The following is a 21,890-nucleotide window of genomic DNA, read 5'->3' as shown; positions in this document are numbered from 1 at the left end:
AGGATCATAGAGCCTGGAGTTCTGCAGAGGACAGGTTAGGGTCCTGTTGTCGGGACGTGAGGAAGGGTTGTGAAGCAATGCTGGATGTGAGAAATTCTTGGAAGTCTTGAAAGGATGATTCTGAAGCAGTGGTGGTGGATCAAAGTTGGAGTCATGGTCTGAGCTGTTCAAGGGAGGGTTCAATGTCAGGTTTGCTGTTGGACAGGTTTTGGGGATTGGATTGCAAATTGATATTTCCAATGGATATTACGTGTGAAGGAAAGTGGGTCCTTCACCAAAGCAGCATGATCAAACACAGGTTTAGGGCTGAAAGTGAGGCCCTTAGACAAAATGGATAATTCAGGAGGGGTGAGTGCCTTAGATGAGAGGTTAATTACACTGTACCGTTGTGACTGGTTCTTGCAATTATAGTTTATTCTTGGAGGTAGTGGTTAAGCCTGTGGGATGTTAAGAAGGTTGGCCAAGCTGATTTGTAGGAGAGGAGTGGTGGTTGATGGTGTGGCTGTTTAGGGAGCTGTAGAGGGACAGGAAGGGAACACCAGTGTGCACGTAGTTTAGGAGAAGGTGACATAGCTTTTTGAGGTGAAGTCTGGCATGTTGTTGCAGTTTGAAGTTGGCTTGGTGGATGATATCATTCAAGGACATATGAGGGGCAAACAACTGCAGGATTTTGTATAAGGAGAGAAGTCTTGTAGAGTGGAACTTGGCTGATGGGGCATATAGGTCACAGATTAGAGGGGTAAGTGCAAGAGAATGCTGTATTTGAAACTATAAAAGAGCCTGATGTACGGTAGGATTCCATCCAGAAACAGGGACTTTCAATGCTGGGCCTTTTGGAGTAACTCCAAGAGACAAGCAGGTTTCAGGAAACAGAATGTGGGACCTTAGTTTTGATAGTGCAAAGGCATGTTTTCGAAAATAATGGATGTAATATGAGATGGGATTCATCATGGCAAGAGAAGACAGTTTGGAGAGTTAGAAATCATGGGAGTGGCAAAAAAAAAATACATGGTGGAAGAGATAGAAAAATGGAAGAAAAGCAAGGAAAAAACTCAGAAAAATAGAAAAATTTGTACAAAAATTGTTAGCAAGAGGTAATGAGTGGGCAATCTTTTTTTATTATTATTATTTTGAGCTTTTCCTCATTACAGAGGCTTATCTCCAACATAATAATTTACTTGGAAATTACAATACAAACAATAAACATTCTTAAACTATTTTCAAAATATTCCTCCAGGTGTTTTGATCTTGTGTGTCTTCTTCTGCGCCCATTCTCCTCATTGTGTGATGTACATTTTGGAGCCAGGTGGTCATAGGTCGTCCTCTTCTACATGATACAAAAAAATGACTGGAAAAGAAAAAAACGAAAAAATCGATTATGAAAGTATGGAAAACAGATGAAATTGTAAAAACTGGGTAAACAGAGAGCGAAAGTCATAAGAAAAAATGTAAACTACTTAGCTTGGCAATCAAAGTGACGTAAGAGACGGCAATAAAAGGTGTAAAGTACTGATTAATCTTGGTGATACAGGTAAATAAACAAATGGATTGCGACATAAGGAGAGAACAGATGACAGTTTGAACAAGACCGATGACAACACACACTGACAAGAGGGTTACACAACAAGGAATGATGGCCACATGGGCTAATATAACAACGAAAGTAATCAATTACGGCAGCAGACTGCACCCATAACTGGCAAGCAAGGTTTTCAAATCTCACCTGATGCAGTCCCCAACAGTCAGTCTTTCCTTCTCATCCTGTACGGTAAGTCTTCCCTGAAACGCAGTTCTGGGTGACTTTCCTGAAATCTACCCCTTTTCCTTCACCCCTCTTCCTTCCCCTTCAACCCTTCTGCCTGAAGAAGGAGCCAATGGCTCCAAAAGCTTGCCAATTACAACCGTCTTTTCTGTGTGCTTGGTGAGAAGATTTTTTTATCTATCCAATTAAATAAGAATATATCTAAAAACAAAGATGATGTGACTTACCAAACGAAAGCGCTGGCAGATTGATAGATGCACCAACAAACACAGACATACACACAAAATTCACAGTGTAGGCAGGTCAGTTGGTAAATCACGTGGGTGCTTTCACACGTGGCTAAGCTTTCTATGTGGGAATGACCAGCAACAAACTGTCCATTCGCATGAATGGACACAGGCAGACAGTGTTTGTTGGTAATGAAGATCACCCTGTGGCTAAACATGCCTTGGTGCACGGCCAGCACATCTTGGCACAGTGTTACGCCGTCCGGGTTATCTGGATACTTCCCACTAACACCAACCTGTCAGAACTCCGAAGATGGGAACTTGCCCTTCAGTATATCCTCTCTTCTCGTTACCCGCCAGGCCTCAACCTCTGCTAATTTCAAGTTGCCGCTGCTCATTCCTCACCTGTCATTCAACAACATCTTTGCCTTTGTACTTCCGCCTCGACTGACATCTCTGCCCAAACTCTTTGCCTTTACAAATGTCTGCTTGTGTGTGTGTGTGTGTGTGTGTGTGTGTGTGTGTGTGTGTGTGTGTGTGTGTGTATATATATATATATATACCCGTCCTTTTTTCCCCTTAAGGTAAGTCTTTCCGCTCCCAGGATTGGAATGACTCCTTACCATCTCCCTTAAAACCCACATCCTTTCGTCTTTCCCTCTCCTTCCCTCTTTCCTGATGAAGCAACCGTTGGTTGCGAAAGCTTGAATTTTGTGTGTATGTTTGTGTTTGTTTGTGTGTCTATCAACCTGACAGCGTTTTCGTTTGATAAGTCTCATCATCTTTGTTTTTAGATATATTTTTCCAACGTGGAATGTTTCCCTCTATTATATTCAAGTAAATAAGAAAGTGTACTTCGATTTATGACAGTTACATTAACTTACAAACTGATTTCTGATGCTTTGAGTTTATAATTTTGTACAATAAATTGCCTCAGCATATTTTAGGTCTGAAGATTGTTATTACAAACCATAATTAATTACATGATCAGAGTGGCTACTCAAAAGTGGGGGGTGGGGGAATCCTGAGAATTATAGGTATGGGGAGAAATATGGTGTCATAAAAAGTCCCCGATTGAAAATTAAGATTGAACTATTGGGAGGGGAGGGGAGGGGAGGGGAGGGGAGGGGGGGCAGGGGAGCGGGGGCGCAGCAGCTCACAATAAGGCTTCTGTTCCTCTAATCACTAAGGTATACGTGCCGTAAACAGTAGGCTAGTTTGCCACAGTTTTCAAAACATTGATAATTTATTAATTTATATGTAAAAATATTCATGTAATTAATACACTTTGATATATTAAGTGTTTTAAAATTTGTGGTTTATAAGACTCAAATTAAAGTCAGATTGTAGGTTAAAGCACAGAGTTCCATGCGATTTTATGACGTTCCTGAAATTCCTGGAGATTTTTCCATGTAAAATGTAACTCCCTGAGAATTCCAGGTATTCTAGAAGTTCTGTGAACTGTAACTGCAATAAATATATAAATATCTTTTTGGATCATTCGAAAAAATTGCTGCAACTATGTTGCAATTTGTGGCCACCAAGATGAGATTTATTTTCAGTGTTTTACAGCAGGCTATCATAATCACATGCGTGTGTGCACGTGTGCACACAAGAGTTCACCAGTGAATTCCTTAAGATACCCATCTTATTCGAGCACTGCCAGTTCCTCACTTAGATTGAAAAAAAAAAAAAATAAAATAACTTTAAATCTCAGTAACGAAAGGATGAACACAATAAAGTGGGACACAGACGAGAGGAAAAATGCTTCTACTGGAGCATAAACAAGGCTAATATGCTGCTGTTTTAAAAGACTTAAGACAGATGGCAGCTGCCTCATTCAACTTTTATCAACACTTAAAAATTTTCCCGAGAATTTTTGTTATGTGAACATATTCACATCCTTTTTAACATGCAACTCACATCTCAATCGCCAAGCTGCTACAACTGTAATCCACTAACACACCCACTAATTCCTCACTGCAAGTCTGCTCAAACCCATCCACTCCCAGTTGCCCACTTTCATCCACTCATTCATTCAGCCTCACTCATAGTTATTACCTCTTTGTGCCTCTTAACTGTCACTGTTTCATTACTAACAACCACAGTCTCCTTCATTATGTACTACTACTACTACTACTACTACTACTACTACTACTGCTGTCTCTTCTCAGTGTCACTATCTCTCTCTTCCTCACTATTATTGTCATAGACTGTCTCTCATTATCACCAGCTCTCACCCATTTTCACTTTCTCCTTCTCTTCATTCCTCTCCCACTGGCACTGTCACCATTCTTTTCCTAGCACTGTTAAGCCAAAGTTTTTGGGAAAAATTTTAAATGTGCTGAGGAAGGTAGACTGGGGCAGCTGATACCAGACTTTTCAGTCAAGTCTTTTAAAACAGGAGCATATTAGTCTTCTTTGTACTCTGATAAGAGCATTTTTCTGCTGGTTCCCTTCTTTTCCTTGCTACAGCAGGGCATGTCACTCAGACTGGGACACTCAGATGTTTAGGATGGGTGGTAGGGACAGAGCATCGAGTGACATTATACTGAGTGCACTATCCGAAAATTACCTCGAGCAATTAAACAGAGAACCGACTCGTGGAGATAACATCTTGGACCTACTGATAACAAACAGACCCGAATTTTTCGACTCCGTATGTGCAGAACAGGGAATCAGTGATCATAAGGCCGTTTCAGCATCCCTGAATATGGAAGTTAAAAGGAATACAAAAAAAGGGAGGAAGGTTTATCTGTTTAGCAAAAGTAATAGAAGGCAGATTTCAGACTACCTAACAGATCAAAACAAAAATTTCTGTTCCGACACTGACAATGTTGAGTGTTTATGGAAAAAGTTCAAGGCAATCGTAAAATGCGTTTTAGACAGGTACGTGCCAAGTAAAACTGTGACGGACGGGAAAAACCCACCATGGTTCAACAACAAAGTTAGGAAACTACTGCGAAAGCAAAGAGAGCTTCACTCCAAGTTTAAACGCAGCCAAAACCTCTCAGACAAACAGAAGCTAAACGATGTCAAAGTTAGCGTAAGGAGGGCTATGCGTGAAGCGTTCAGTGAATTCGAAAGTAAAATTCTATGTACCGACTTGACAGAAAATCCTAGGAAGTTCTGGTCTTACGTTAAATCAGTAAGTGGCTCGAAACAGCATATCCAGACACTCCGGGATGATGATGGCATTGAAACAGAGGATGACACGCGTAAAGCTGAAATACTTAACACCTTTTTCCAAAGCTGTTTCACAGAGGAAGACCGCACTGCAGTTCCTTCTCTAAATCCTTGCACAAATGAAAAAATGGCTGACATCGAAATAAGTGTCCAAGGAATAGAAAAGCAACTGAAATCACTCAACAGAGTAAAGTCCACTGGACCTGACGGGATACCAATTCGATTCTACACAGAATACGCGAAAGAACTTGCCCCCCCTTCTAACAGCCGTGTACCGCAAGTCTCTAGAGGAACGGAAGGTTCCAAATGATTGGAAAAGAGCACAGGTAGTCCCAGTCTTCAAGAAGGGTCGTCAAGCAGATGCGCAAAACTATAGACCTATATCTCTGACGTCGATCTGTTGTAGAATTTTAAAACATGTTTTTTGCTTGAGTATCATGTCGTTTTTGGAAACCCAGAATCTACTATGTAGGAATCAACATGGATTCCAGAAACAGCGATCGTGTGAGACACAACTCGCTTTATTTGTTCATGAGACCCAGAAAATATTAGATACAGGCTCCCAGGTAGATGCTATTTTTCTTGACTTCCGGAAGGCGTTCGATACAGTTCCGCACTGTCGCCTGATAAACAAAGTAAGAGCCTATGGAATATCAGACCTGCTGTGTGGCTGCATTGAAGAGTTTTTAGCAAACAGAACACAGCATGTTGTTATCAATGGAGAGACGTCTACAAACGTTAAAGTAACATCTGGCGTGCCACAGGGGAGTGTTATGGGACCATTGCTTTTCACAATATATATATAAATGACCTAGTAGATAGTGTCAGAAGTTCCATGCGGCTTTTCGCGGATGATGCTGTAGTATACAGAGAAGTTGCAGCATTAGAAAATTGCAGCGAAATGCAGGAAGATCTGCAGCGGATAGGCACTTGATGCAGGGAGTGGCAACTGTCCCTTAACATAGACAAATGTAATGTATTGCGAATACATAGAAAGAAGGATCCTTTATTGTATGATTATATGATAGCAGAACAAACACTGGTAGCAGTTACTTCTGTAAAATATCTGGGAGTATGCCTGCGGAATGATTTGAAGTGGAATGATCATATAAAATTAATTGTTGGTAAGGCAGGTACCAGGTTGAGATTCATTGGGAGAGTGCTTAGAAAATTTAGTCCATCAACAAAGGAGGCGGCTTATAAAACACTCGTTCGACCTATACTTGAGTATTGCTCATCAGTGTGGGATCCGTACCAGATCGGGTTGACGGAGGAGATAGAGAAGATCCAAAGAAGAGCGGTGCGTTTCGTCACAGGGTTATTTGGTAACCGTGATAGCGTTACGGAGATGTTTAACAAACTCAAGTGGCAGACTCTGCAAGAGAGGTGCTCTGCATCGCGGTGTAGCTTGCTCGTCAGGTTTCGAGAGGGTGCGTTTCTGGATGAGGTATTTAATATATTGCTTCCCCCTACTTATACCTCCCGAGGAGATCACGAATGTAAAATTAGAGAGATTAGAGCGCGCACGGAGGCCTTCAGACAGTCGTTCTTCCCGCGAACCATACGCGACTGGAACAGGAAAGAGAGGTAATGACAGTGGCACGTAAAGTGCCCTCCGCCACACACCATTGGGTGGCTTGCGGAGTATAAATGTAGATGTAGATATGAAACAAACTTTATGGGACAGTAAGATTCTGACAGTTTTCTTACACAAAGTTGAAATAAAGCAAAACTAATTTTATACCTCTTAACAGATTTTACACATACAAAAATTTTGCTTGTGTTACAGTAATACAACACGGGGGTCTCAGAACCCTTCCAATGATAAGGGAGACACTTTACAGCATATTTCTCCATGCTACATGACTTATAAACTTCGTTTTCACCTCAATTTGGATATTATGGGTGTCTTATGTGTACAAGTATGGTAACACAACCTTTTTACTCAGAAATGGATGAAAACAGCTAGAAAATTTTCATAGTTTTTCAAGATCGGGATCTTAGGAACATACTCTAAAAATTTCAGCCATTTGCTGTGCCTAGCCATCTTGGAATTCGTAGCTCAGTTTTGGTACCTGAAAGCCGTGTATTTCAGGTTTGAACTAAATGGTGCCTCCGTAAGCCCCTTAAGGCATGTCATATACCACATGTAATGCGAAGAAACCAATCGACTTGTACCATTTGCCTAAACAGGAGGAAGTGTGTAATATTCAAACTTTGACCTTGTACTGCATGACAGTTACAATAAAACAATCCCTCTGTTGAGTATACAAATGGTCCCCAGCCCACAGGCTACCAAAAACACTTGTCTTTCTATCACCAATAGAACCTGGAGTAAAAGCCCAGAAAAATCCACTTTTTATGCACAGCATTTTGGAAAATATTAGGCAGCACACAGTATCACACGCATACAGATTCAGAACAAATATACGGTGCAAATTCTGCCAGAATTGACTTCAATTTCACCTTACATCAGGAATGTTTATCAGCAACACCTTCCTTCTGAACAGCATGTTACAAAAACAGTGGCAACAGGAGCAAGGCTCTTTCACAACTGGACAAGAGGAAAAAATAATTCAGTTTATGAGACTGACATATACCCAATAAGATTTATAATAAAATTGTTTTATTTCAAGTTGCTTCTGTACATGGAATGGAAAGAATTGACCCACAAATGGAAAAGTAGTAACATTTCATGCACAAATGGCTATTTCATATTTTAACACAATAGTCCAGACATCTTAAATGTAGGAAGTATATTTTATTCATTAAATATTCTTTATTCAATACAGTCCTTTGTTTAATGATCACTCACACTAAAACATAGACACATTGTGGACATACAAGGATCTGGCTAAATCCTTTGGTAATGTATCAAAGTTTGTGCACTGGAACATGTACACATTTTGTCACAGATTAATTATTTTATTAGAATTTAATTTCACGCTCTCTCTTTTGCTGTTTTATGCACAGCAAAATATTTTGTGCTGAGGTACATCCATATGATTAAAGGAGTGGATTATTGTAATGCCAGTGACTTACAATCACAGAATTCACAATGTGTATGTTTTACTACATAATTCACTTTCAGGAACAGTATCTGCAAACCAAAAGATGCAGAACTTTACTTTCTGACATGGAATTTTCTTATAATCTGTTTAAAAACACAGAAAATCTTGCTTTATGGATCAAATATAATCCAAATTTTTACTATTAATTGCACAAATAAGTAGATACCATACACACAACCTACGCAGTGTGGTACAAAGACAATGAGTAAAAGCAAACTGCAGAAAATTATGTAAGGTCTATTTTGACCACAATGAGAATGTCTTCTGAAGAATGTCTTCTTAGATATTTAGGAGAAAAATTGTGACCTTATTCAAAAGAAACCTAACAGAAAAAAACTGACCATGTGTAATGAATGTATCAAACCAAATTTGCAGCAAAGGGGTGCAGTGTGGTTGTGCATCTGAGGGAAAAAAGGAAAAAGTGGTGACTGCAAGAAATTACAAATGGAGTGTGATGAAAGAAGAAAACAGGGTCTTCATTGATGGCAAATCTACATTAACACCAGTAACACCAAGTGGTATGATAATGCATAGTGCACATGAGGAAAAATTCCATCAAAATAAATTTGCAGCAATTTGGGCTCTCACTGAAGACCATGATTCATTCTGTACTTCATGGTACAGAGAATCAAACAGTTTCACACCACTAAATTTTTTTACATGATATCCTAATTGGTACATAAAAGAATAATTTTATGTTGTATTTGTAACAATGATAATTGTAACAATGATCCATGATATCTACGTACCACCTTCCATGCTAAAATTTGTGTTTACAAACCCAGTACTGTCTCAAAACAACCATAAAAAGTTATGAAAATTATGGCAAACAAATATACAAAGTTCAGACAAATCAAATTCTATAAGACTATACAATACATATCTAGACACAGAATACGTGGAATTCCAGTCGTCTAAGAATTTTTAGCAACACAGTGCACAGCTCCAACCCAATTACTTGCTTAAAATTGAGAGCAATGAGTAACTGCATACTTATCCATGTCTTCTGCCACATAACTTTCATCATCTGTATTATCAGCTGGCCATTATTTTTCTCTTCCTACAGCTCATGTGACACACAACTTGACTCTCACAAGCAACTGTCATTTCTAATTATTATTATAAAGTAAATACAGGCATTGTACAAAATAAGATCACTAAAAGGATGATTTCAGTATGAACTTTTGTGCATTTTTGTTACTTTACACAGACCAAATAATTTTACATTCACATTAACACACACAACAACTTGTTTCACAGCAGAAAATATACATTTACCACATCGCTTCCCTTCTACTCCAACTAAGTTATAATTTCTAACAAATATTTCATTATCATTTATTTAAAATAACATAAATGGCACATAGTCAAAACTGATAAAGGTATACATGAACTTTCCAAGTGGGCAAGAACAATTATTACAAAGAGATGAAAACCAAATAATGCAGGCAAAAAACAAAAGAATGTTGGGTATTAGTTCTGTTTTCTAACAAGAAGTTCAAGCTAATTCCCAGTTTGTGCTATACTTGCATATGATATCACTCCCACTTGGTCCAATGTTTTGTGTACCTATGCAGCCTTCTTACACATATTTCACACGATAATGCGTATGGTACTTCAAACCATTGCCCAGCTAGCAGAATATTACCTCTGACAAGTGACACTAAATCTTGACAAAGCAATAACAAAATGAACACTAGTACAATGATGATGATGGGTTGGGGGGGGGGGGGGGGGGGTGCACTAAACTTCGCGGTCATCAGCACCCATACGAAGTCCCAATTTTTACATAGTCCACTTTTTTTACACAATCCAATCAAGCTACTGTCACAAATGATGATGAGGATGAAATGATGATGACAACACAAACACCAAGTGCCCGGGTGGAGAAAATCCTCAACCCAGCTGGGAATCGAACCCAGGACCCCGTGATCCAGAGGCGGCAATGTTAGTCACTAGACCACGATCTGCGGACAACACTAGTAGGAAAAGGATAGATTGCTAATCATCGTAAAGATGACATGTTGAGTTGCAGACAGACATTCCGAAGCTGCTGGAGATAGAAGTTGTGTGTGTGATGTGTGTTTGCTTGTGTGAATGTATGCAAGTTTTCATTTCTGAAGAAGGCATTGGCCAAAAGTTAAATGTGATACAGTATTTTCATTTTGCATGTCTGCAACTCAATGTGTCTTCTTTACAGTGAGTAGCAATCAATCATTTTTCTAATATTGTTGATATTTCAACCTGGAGTTTCCATTGTTTGATTTTGCTAATAAAATGAGAAATATTTCAGAATTAATGCTCCACTACTGCACCAAGAACCATATTTTCAATTAAATACTTCATTTTATAAGAAACCTATGTATGCATCAATACAAAAGTACAATAATGTCACTAAGACTTTCAATAAGCACAACCCCCACTGAAGAGTATCACTTACTATAAAAAGTGAGAAAATAATGTTCCATAAAAAGCTGGAACAATAAAAAGCGCAGAAAAGGAGTGCGTATGTTGGGGAGGGTCAGTAGGAGAATGATTTAATATTTGGGAAAACTATCCTGCAACTATATCACAGTGACGTCATAAAAATTATTATGAATGATTGATAAATAATGTTGGTGAGAACTCTAACCACTGACCTTCAATTTACATTCTCACTGTCACCACCCTCCCTCTGCTACATTCAGAAGAGAACTTTGCTTCTGAGAATGCAAGAAATACAAAGAATTCCTTCAATTCACTAACTGATACAGTTACTGATGGGAACAGAATTTTTACAAATTTCTTACTGCTTACAATTTTTTTCAGTTTCCTTGTCCTAAGTACCTTCACTTTCAATATTACCTTTATCTGAAAAATATTTCAAAATATGAAATACGAAAAATAATACTGCTCTATGTTGAAATTACAGATCTTCAAGGAAATATTTCCTTCGTCTTAGACATTTCTAGACAAATAAAATATAAAAAACCAATTAATTTCACTAACTACTTGGTGGTACATTGTTTTCAACTGGGCCATTAAGGACAAGGCTTTCTTCTAATAATATTTCAGTTTCCTCATCTGAAATAAAAGAAAAAGAGAACAACATAAGATGAAACAGCATACGCATTTGAGATTTGGGAAGAGTGGCTATAAAGATAAGTCACACACACACACACACACACACACACACACACACACACACAGAGGCAAGTGCATACTAAACTTATGAAATCAGAATTAATTCTAACTATTTGAGAAACCATTTTTTTTAAGACCCATAAATTCTTACTCCATTACCTTTCTTATTCTCCACCTTCAGACTCTTCACTTTTCAATTTACGAATCACACCTTCTGAGAGAGGTCTCGCATTGTGCATTTATGTGGACAATATTTCTTTATTATTACAGAAATATGTGAGCGAGTGTGGTTTTAATGTCTTAAAGTAAGAATAATTTGAACCAAATATACAGGGTGTTACAAAAAGGTACGGCCAAACTTTCAGGAAACATTCCTCACACACAAATAAAGAAAAGATGTTATGTGGACATGCACCCCGAAACGCTTAATTTCCATGTTAGAGCTCATTTTAGTTTCGTCAGTATGTACTGTACTTCCTCGATTCACTGCCAGTTGGCCCAATTGAAGGAAGGTAATGTTGACTTCGGTGCTTGTGTTGACATGCGACTCATTGCTCTACAGTACTAGCATCAGGCACATCAATACGTAGCATCAACAGGTTAGTGTTCATCACGAACGTGGTTTTGCAGTCAGTGCAGTGTTTACAAATGCGGAGTTGGCAGTTGCCCATTTGATGTATGGATTATCACGGGGCAATAGCTGTGGCGTGGTACGTTTGTATCGAGACAAATTTCCAGAACGAAGGTGTCCCGACAGTAAGATGTTCGAAGCAATTTATCGGCGTCTTAGGGAGCACGGAACATTCCAGCCTAGGACTCGCGACTGGGGAAGACCTAGAACGACGAGGACACCAGCAATGGACGAGGCAATTCTTCGTGCAGTTGATGATAACCCTAATGTCAGTGTCAGAGAAGTTGCTGCTGTACAAGGTAACATTGACTACGTCACTGTATGGAGAGTGCTACGGGAGAACCAGTTGTTTCCGTACCATGTACAGCGTGTACAGGCACTATCAGCAGCTGACTGGCCTCCACGGGTACACTTCTGCGAATGGTTCATCCAACAATATGTCAATCCTCATTTCAGTGCAAATGTTCTCTTTACAGATGAGGCTTCATTCCAATGTGATCAAATTGTAAATTTTCACAATCAACATGTGTGGGCTGACGAGAATCCGCACGCAATTGTGTAATCACGTCATCAACACAGATTTTCTGTGAACGTTTGGGCAGGCATTGTTGGTGATGTCTTGATTGGGCCCAATGTTCTTCCACCTACGCTCAATGGAGCACGTTATCATGATTTCATACAGGATACTCTACCTGTGCTGCTAGAACATGTGCCTTTACAAGTATGACACAACATGTGGTTCATGCACGATGGAGCTCCTGCACATTTCAGTCGAAGTGTTCGTACGCTTCTCAACAACAGATTCGGTGACCGATGGATTGGTAGAGGCGGACCAATTCCATGGCCTCCATGCTCTCCTGACCTCAACCCTCTTGACTTTCATTTATGGGGGCATTTGAAAGCTCTTGTCTACACAACCCCGGTACCAAATGTAGAGACTCTTTGTGCTCATATTGTGCACAGCTGTGATACAATACGCCATTCTCCAGGGCTGCATCAGCACATCAGGGATTCCATGCGACGGAGGGTGGATGCATGTATCCTCGCTAATGGAGGACATTTTGAACATTTCCTGTAACAAAGTGTTTGAAGTCACGCTGGTACGTTCTGTTGCTGTGTGTTTCCATTCCATGATTAATGTGATTTGAAGAGAAGTAATAAAATGAGCTATAACATGGAAAGCAAGCGTTTCCGGACACATGTCCGCATAACATATTTTCTTTCGTTGTGTTTGAGGAATGTTTCCTGAAAGTTTGGCCGTACCTTTTTGTAACACCCTGTATAACTTTTAAACAAAAATGTCCAACAGTTGCCTCTGCTGTAAAATGCTGAATATATCAGGACACTGAACTGGGAAAGTTGGCTAGGTACATATTTCTCCATGTATGTCCAATAACATGAGTACTTCGCAAAAAAAACTCTGGAAAACAGTGTCTATTCTCAATTTAATACTTTTACTGATACTGCTACTTCACTGATTCTACTTCTTTTCCTGCAGAGTTTAATTTATGTTTAATGATATTATACATGTCTAAACATCTAAGATAAGGTTTAAGAAAAAAGTGTAGATAAAGCAAATAGCCTTCCACAAATTACCTGATTCATCAGATAGCTGCTGCGGAGAGAGGCGACACCCACGAGCTAAGTAGGCTTGGAGGCGGCTGACGGATGCTAATATAAGACCAAGGAATGGTGGTGAAGGTGTAAGTGGCCGGGAGATATATTCAGGGTGATATTGTGTTGCAACGTAATATGGGTGCCCTTCCAACTCTAAAACTTCCATTCGAACTTTCTCCTCATCGTGACCTGTCCACAAACAAATGAAAATTGCTAATCTGATGTATGCACCTGGTTAAGCATAATTAACAAGAAAGATAATTATCAGTTGTGAGGTGACAAAAATCATCACAAACATCTGTAAAGCATCAGCTCATCATTATAGAACATACGCATGGTTAAACACTGCATTGAACTGTAGTAGACAAACACATATCAATAATTTAACTCGCTCACTATAACGTACCTGTAAAGCCTTTTGCAAGGACATTAAATTTTAGTAGTATTTTCATCGTGACATTAGTTAAAACTGAGGGTTGGTCCCAACTTACATCTGGTTCTATCCTTTCACCAAAGTATGAAATGCACTCATTTAAAATGTAGTGCCTGGTGATTTGTAAGTCACAGGCATCCCGAGACTGGGAGTACCTCACTGGAACATGAAGCCATGAACCACTGGACTGTGACCTACTGGGAGGTGGGAAAGCTTGAGGAGAATGTAAGTACACAGCTGGATTGTTGACTTCATTAACTGCAGCTTATTGTCTCTCACTGGCAGCTGCTCCTCCTCCCATAGCTGCATGGTTCTCAGACTCTATGAGATAACAGCCTGAAGGCAAATCGCATACTGTGTCACTGTGTTCCCTGCAGGCCTCCACAGCTGTTTTGTCTTGCTTGCTCATTTCCCCAAACTGCTACATGCCCTAATACCCTGAAGAATCATACAAGCTTCCTTGGTTTTGAAGAAGGGACACTTTGTCCTGTATTGTATCACTTTCTTTGCTTGGTACATTTCTATAATGCTTGTAGGGTACACAGGAACTCAGAGCAGATGAGAATGTTACTGATTTGATGAGATGTCATCTGTCCCAGTGCCTTGAACAATGGTCACGAAGAGTCAGTTTGTTTACAAACTGCATTTGTATTTAGTATTATTTTGTTGAATGCTTCTGACCAAGATAACTATTGACAAAAAAGCACACTAGACTCGCAAGAGTCCAGTTCGTAGGATTACCTTAAAAAAATATGAGATAAAATGATTTAACAGCCCACAAAATAATAAATTTTAAATGCAATAAACTGAAAAGCTCATGCAGACTGACACTTTATTTAAGACAAACAGAAATTACAGACATTGGCTGCGAGTGGGTATAGACTGAAATCAATGAGGAAAGATGAAAATTTGTGACAAACCAGGATTCAAACCTGGGTCTCCTACTTATTAGGAACAGATGTTTGACCACTAAGCCATCCGGACACAGTGGTCATTGCAACTGCATGGACTACCCTAGCACGCCTCCCGTCAGACCCAAATTTCCAACTTATCCACACACTACTAACATAATGCCCCTTGCCCGTTATCCTCACTACTCACAGAATTTCGCCCATTCCCGTAAGAGTATGAGCCCGAAGCGCTTCTGCATTAAAGGGATCACTGGTCTTCATGCGCATGCACACCTTCGTGCGTACACACACTTAAATATCATGGACATAAAATACGTGACAGTGGCCGGCACTTGTGTGTGTGTGTGTGTGTGTGTGTGTGTGTGTGTGTGTGTGTGTGTGTGTGTTTTCAAAATGTCAGGGTTTTAAAAACTAGAGAACAATTCAATTCCAAATACCGTATAAGCTAATAAGTGATGTTATTCAATTGTATCTTTGTATCTGAAAATACTATTTTGAAACGAGTCATTACAGAAGGAATTTACTAGAACAAGTCAACCTCCTTCAAGTATCCCGTACTTTCAGGAGCAATTACACAAGTATTTTATTTTCAGATGAGAAATTAGGAGCTCAAAGGTGGACAGGAATCATCAGTTTCCATGTACAAAGCATTATACAATCTATAGAAATTGTATCACATGTAACATTACTGCCCTAGATATATGCATAATTAGTTTTTCAAGCAGAATACCAAATCTGACAGTGAAGCTTGTTTATAAGAACACAATGTGTGGACACTAACAGGGTGTATACGCAGACAAGGAAAAATAAATTCCTGGATTTCCCGGTTAAAAAAACACTTTCTCCCAGGTGAAAACATGCGTTTTCCATGTTAAGTGACAGTATATTTTCCCTTATCAATCCTTTGAATGGTTATAGTTTTATACATGGGTGTAGAATTTCCCGGCACTTTAGAAAACGAAACACAGGGAAAAAGACACGTTTTGGAAATATCCTTTATGTGCAGCAACATGTATGCTGCGTATTTTTGTATTACGAAAGTATACATTGGAATTCCACCGAACACCGCATGTTACTTTCCGAATCATTGAAATCGAGATTGCGATGCGCGTTTGTAAGCCAGTCGTAGCTCATGTCACGTGATCTCACCAGCCGATGGCAGAGGATATTCGGAGCCTAGGACACGTGATGTAGTCAGCCAACAGCAACATCACTGGTAAGTAGCATGAACACACAAACAGGGAAAGTTAATAGTTTAAATTAATATACACAGTGTTGCTACAATAAAAACAAAGCTTTCACATATAATATTGGTCTCCAAAGTTAATAAGCTGCAAGAGAAGCTAAGCATTCGCATATAAGGTTGATCTTTTTTGCGCGAGTTACACTTAAGATATATCACACAAATGTGCCAGTAAAATTTTTAATAATGACATAAATGTCTGATCTTCAGGGTATGAAATTCTTCTAAATGGCTCGTCATCAAAAATTTGATATTTAAATGAGAGTCAAATGCTCTGTGATTTAATAAATTCACAGTACATCCTCGCAAATAGTTCAACTTACGTAAAAGGACATTTACTTTGAAAGTAACGCTTTTCAAACTACCATTCGCAATATTTTCCCGCAACCTGTTACAAATAGGTTCGTTTCAGCACTTGTCAGAGTGTGCAGATAACAGGTGACACCGTGCTATCATGATGTAGGAAGCCCGTATGTACGTACGTGCGAAATATTAAAAGATCATACATTATGTCATAAAAGAAACAAGACATTAGGGGATACTCCAAGAGCATTGGAATTTCGTGAACCATACTAAAATGTGCATACTTGAAGTGCATACTTAAAGTGCACATTTGTATGTCCAGATTCCCAATGAAGTAGACCTTGACCTGATATTAAGCTTTTCAGTGTGTTTTTCGGGATGTAAATTTTCTTGGAGCCCCAGTACTGTACTATTAAATGCTTGACTGCCAGAAAAGTGAAAATAAAATAAAATCTGAAACTAATAACAAATTTTAGCCTTGCATAATTATGTGAATGCATTTTAATTCATTTGATAGCTCCCGGCCACAGATACCCATTGTTTTCATTTGACGTGAGAGTAAACGAGGGGGAAACAGCAAAATCACTAAATGTGAACATGGGTCACGTAGAGACTACCCACTATTACTCAGACTGCTCTGCACATCAGCCCCAAATCTACGATATTTGCGAACGGAGTAAAAAAAAACGAATTTTCAAAAATATGTTCATCTTGTAGCACATATCTTTCTGAAAAGTCTGAAACATAAAACACATGTGTTCGAGAAAATGTTAAGACTTATTATTTGGTCTGAAGTGTGCCAAAGTGCAGTGCCACACCTCTTCATAAAGCATTCTTCTATCGCACGTCACTGTATTTCGCTCTGTGGAATTGAAATGTGCATATTTTGTAATGGATGCCATCGAACTATATTCAGGACAGTGGAAATTGAAATGTCCTGCGGTGCCTCTCCTGCTCCCAGTTGGCCGGTTTGACAGCCTGCCCCTCTTTAAAAAAATCTCGCAATTACTAGCGGATGGGAGTATTTGTAATCGGGAGAACAAGAACTCTTCAGAAAATTTGCACTCTTCATTGCCCATTAGCTAATAACTTGCTGTTTTGTGTGATATAAAATTAAAAATAGGATACATAAAACCAATAAAGACAAGAGATAAGCAAGAAATTACATATTTCTTCCATCCGTAGCCCCTAGCATTTTTTTTCTGTCTGATCTTCCTACAGCTTTACATGGAGTGCTTTCCTTTCTGCGAAAGAATCTATTACCTCATCAAAGCTTGTCAAACGTTTTGCTATATGAAAAATCGAAATGTCGTTATCTAATACTGAAAAAGCTGTTAACACAAATAATACCCAAGACTGGTGTGGTTTCTCGATCTGATTACATCTATTTTGTCATTGTCTGCTAAATAAAACAAAATAGGCCTTTCTAATATTGCGGCAATTTTGTAACATATGCCAAATAAACGAGACTGTTTTGGCACAAGTGGCCATTTTTATAACAAGACAGAATATAACTCATGAAGTACCAATATCAAATGCCTATTAGGCCTACAACAAGCAAAAAGCTTTACGTTGGGAAATAGTTTCACATTTCATTCATACACATTAGTTTCTCAAGCATGAGATTAAAAAGAAGTATTACAAAATTGTTATATAAATTTGGAACTGTCTTATTCTTCCACAATTTGTGTGATGCCCCTTTTCTTTTCCTTCCTCGTTCTAACAAACAATCTTGTCATCAACAATTCTGTAGCTATTCCTGCCATTGTCAAAAATTGTTCGCCGATTAACTTCACTGACTCTGCCAGAATCACCTGTTTAGTTATCCTGCAATTATATTCCGGTTAGGCGCTATTACGTGTTCATACAACACGTTTTCTGCGTTACTTCCAAAATAGAACTTAAGCGGCTTACTAGTAGCGATCTGGTCATAAATTTTCTGTCAAAATTTCATTTTCTTGGGTACACCAAGAAGATAATACGTAATTTTTCTCACTTATTATTCCTGTCAGTGGTTTGTTTCCATTCTGGTAGTCTGAATCTATAGATTTCGCTAGTAATTACAACAAAGCTCATCATTCGCAAACCCAATCAACCACATAATCAGATAGCGATTGGCATTCATCTGTCTGGCTTTACACCGCTCAGCTCGTATAGCCCCTTCCCTTTTGTCCGCAGAACGTTTATTTCTAGATGCGACGAGGATTCTCCTGACAGACATGACTCATTCAAAAATCAGCTTATGATTCATTCAGAAATCAACTTAAAATGTGTTAAAAAATGTTCAAAAACCAACTGGGAAGCGTTTCAAAATCATATGAATAATCGATAGGCAAACGTGCGCTGGATGCTAGGCGCTCTGTGAAACAAGTTCTTTACCTGAAGAATATGAATTTGGCGCCCCCTTTCCCCGGTAGCATCTAGTTGCTTGCTGCAACTGCTTGCACAGCCAACAGTGCCACATTCCTGTATCCAGAAGCGGGAAAATCTACAACTCAAACTCGACTCAACTGCGCATGCGCATGAGCCCACTCTTAACTCTAAAATGAATCTAATGTAAACATTTAGGACTTCACACTCACCGGAGGCAATTTGTTGTTATGAATCATTGCATAGTCTTCCTGAAGCCTTTGACACATTTTGCTGTTGGCAGACGCTTGCATGAGCACTGTGTGTCGTCGTCGTATATGGCGCATTTCCTTCGCAATTTAAGCTATTTTCGTTTTTTTCTCTTGTTTACATTTTATTGTTGAAGTATTATTTTGCAGCAGCGGGATACAGTAATATCCTTGTTTTCTTACCAGTAAAAATTACAAAAATTTAACCGAAAACTAAAACAATGAAAAATTCCCCGAATTCTAAAAAGTTCGAAGGTTTTTCCCAGTTTTTCCCGGATCTCCCAGTTGTCCGGGACAAATACACCCTGACTAAAGAGCACCTGTTAATTGCATGTGAATTTTGAAGCATGTGTCTTCATAAGCACAGGATATGCCAATCTGAATACTTCGGAAAGTAACCAAAATAATTATAATTACAGTGTTGCACGTAGCACGAAATGAATTTAAAAGCAAAACTGTTGCCAACTAATTTGAAAATAAATCTTAAGAAGTTCCTGCCTTATATAAAATCAATCTATTCCGTCACCCAAGTGATCGTATCAGCAACAAAATGGGAGACAAATAAAAGGTCGAAATACTAAATTTCACCTATCAAAATTGCTTCACTGTAGAAGACTATAATAAAATTGTTCCTTTCAATCATCGTATGAATGCGGAAATGGTAGGTACTGCGAAATGTTATTTCAGAACAAAAAATCAACTAAAACCACTTAATGGTGGAAAGGCTTTGGACCTCATGAAATTCCTGTGACATTCAACACAATATACAAAAAACTTGCTCCAGTAGCAGTTCATCATAGGCTGCTGGAACAACATCGGGTATTAAGTGATTGCAGAGAAAAAGTGCAAGTCATACCTATTTTCAGAAAATGTTGTCAGATAGACGCACATTATTGTAGGATTATATTGCTGATGTCACTCTGTGGCAAAGTTATAGGACACATTTTAGTCTCACACATTACAACCTTTTTGGAGAAGGTAATTCACTATTTAAAAAAAAAAAAATTATTCTGCAAACAGAAATTTCGAGAATCTACACATGCTCTGTTCATCCATGAGATGAACTATTACAGCACTATCTATCACAAAGCAAAAAAAGTGGTCCAACTAAAACATTCATATTTCTTCACGTACTACACGAATATGCAATAAAAAATGGGGGTTCCTATTTTTAAAAAAACACAGTTGATATCCGTTTGACCTATGACAGCGCCATCTAGCGGGCCAACCATAGCGCCATCTGGTTTCCCCCTTCAAGCTCCACTTGTTCAACTGATTTCTGAGTATTCTCATCAGTCTGGGACTCGTCACATTCGATTAATACAAGGGAGAGAAGATATGACAAAGAACATGTTTCATCAGCTGTTCACCTAGTAACATTGAGTGCTTTACCGAAATCTTTAACAAATTCTGGTGGCAGATGCTACAAGAGGGGTTTCTGCATCATGGAGATGTTTACAGTTAAAATTCTGAGACAGCATATTCCAATGGGCAACCCTCACACATACTCACTGTTAAATGACCACGATGAGAAATCAGATAAATTTGATGTCACACAGAGGATTACTATAGTCTGTCGGTAAACTGAAGAGCGAGCGCGCGAGTCCCCACTCTGCCTACCCAGCTACGTCACACGGCGCTTCTACAGGCTGTTCCACAACGTAGTACCGACCCTGCCGCGGCGCGTGCTTTAAATTTGTGACGACGCCGTGTACAGATAAATACATCTCGGCTGCGTTTATTTTTATACAAACGCATTAAGACCATAAGGAAAACGAAAGACGATAGCTTCTTCGAAACAAAACATTATAGAGTAAATAATATTAACATAAGAACGGAAGTCTCGATTCTACTACAAACATACAACCCAATGCCTATTCATATGAATGTATGTTCATCTATTCGTAAGACGAACCAGATGTAGTGCAATCAGTCTGTAGATTTTAAGGCTTGTTCTTACTTTGTGTTTCTACTAAAAGGTAGAAGTTTTCTTTGAAGCGCTGCATTAAAATTTAACAATTCTTGCAACACGAAGAGTGTTTAAAAAGTAACCAGAAATTTATAATTACGTGTGTTGTATTAGTTCGATTCGCACTGCTTTTTTTGTCATTGTCTTCGTAAACATGTCTGAAAAGTATTTCCAGGTAAATCACATTTCACGCAGTGTCTTGTGTAAAACATCTTTCTGCAACGAAAATGTATTTTTTGTTTCACGCCATTGAGTAATTTCCGTAATGTGGGCATTATTTTTTGGTTTATGTAAAAGTCCTGCATCGTTTGTCGAATGACCGATTTTTTGAAACTGTCTGTAACGATGGGTTTCCTCCGTAAATTATTAGTTTTCCTTCGCGGCGATTCCAGTAAACCCTGCGCCTTGTTTTCGCGTTCCTTCCTTATGCGTCCTATTTTGGCGAGGCTGACGTTTGCATAAACTGCAACCCTTTGATTGGGACTGGTAATATTAGCCAACAGTTCTTTTTGTGTAGCCTCCTAAACACAAGCTGTAACAACGTTAGAGACGATCGAACGCTCGTTCTGCGCAAGTATCTCCTTCGTATTCTGCACATTTTCGTGCAATGCAGGGCGATTATTCATCACTTCCGGATACTGAAGTATATAAGTGAGTACACAAAGTCAACTGACTGAGATTGACAACTAAGATCCCACGAACAAAATCGACGTATATCACTGCACGCCGAACTACACCGCTAGACAGGTAACGGGCAACTGATTTTGGGCTGCCCTGTAGGCCAGTGGCAGGGTTC

At 39.0% G+C, this 21,890-nt stretch overlaps 1 protein-coding gene across 1 annotated transcript in view; it reads right to left on the bottom strand.

Moving 5' to 3' along the window:
- Positions 1-7,779: 7,779 nt before the first annotated feature.
- The window catches only part of LOC126236660 (CTP synthase), a 78,192-nt gene continuing 64,081 nt past the window's right edge, over positions 7,780-21,890 (bottom strand). The window contains exons 12-13 of the mRNA XM_049946129.1: positions 13,597-13,806; positions 7,780-11,309 (exon numbers count right to left, since the gene is read on the bottom strand). Coding sequence (XP_049802086.1) covers positions 11,230-11,309; positions 13,597-13,806 — 290 coding nt within the window. The 3' untranslated portion in view covers positions 7,780-11,229. The remainder of the gene's footprint in view (positions 11,310-13,596; positions 13,807-21,890) is intronic.

The sequence above is a fragment of the Schistocerca nitens genome, chromosome 2 (assembly GCF_023898315.1).
Source record: "Schistocerca nitens isolate TAMUIC-IGC-003100 chromosome 2, iqSchNite1.1, whole genome shotgun sequence".
In the NCBI taxonomy this organism is placed as follows: Eukaryota; Metazoa; Arthropoda; class Insecta; order Orthoptera; family Acrididae; genus Schistocerca; species Schistocerca nitens.
This window is presented reverse-complemented; position numbering and strand designations above follow the sequence as displayed.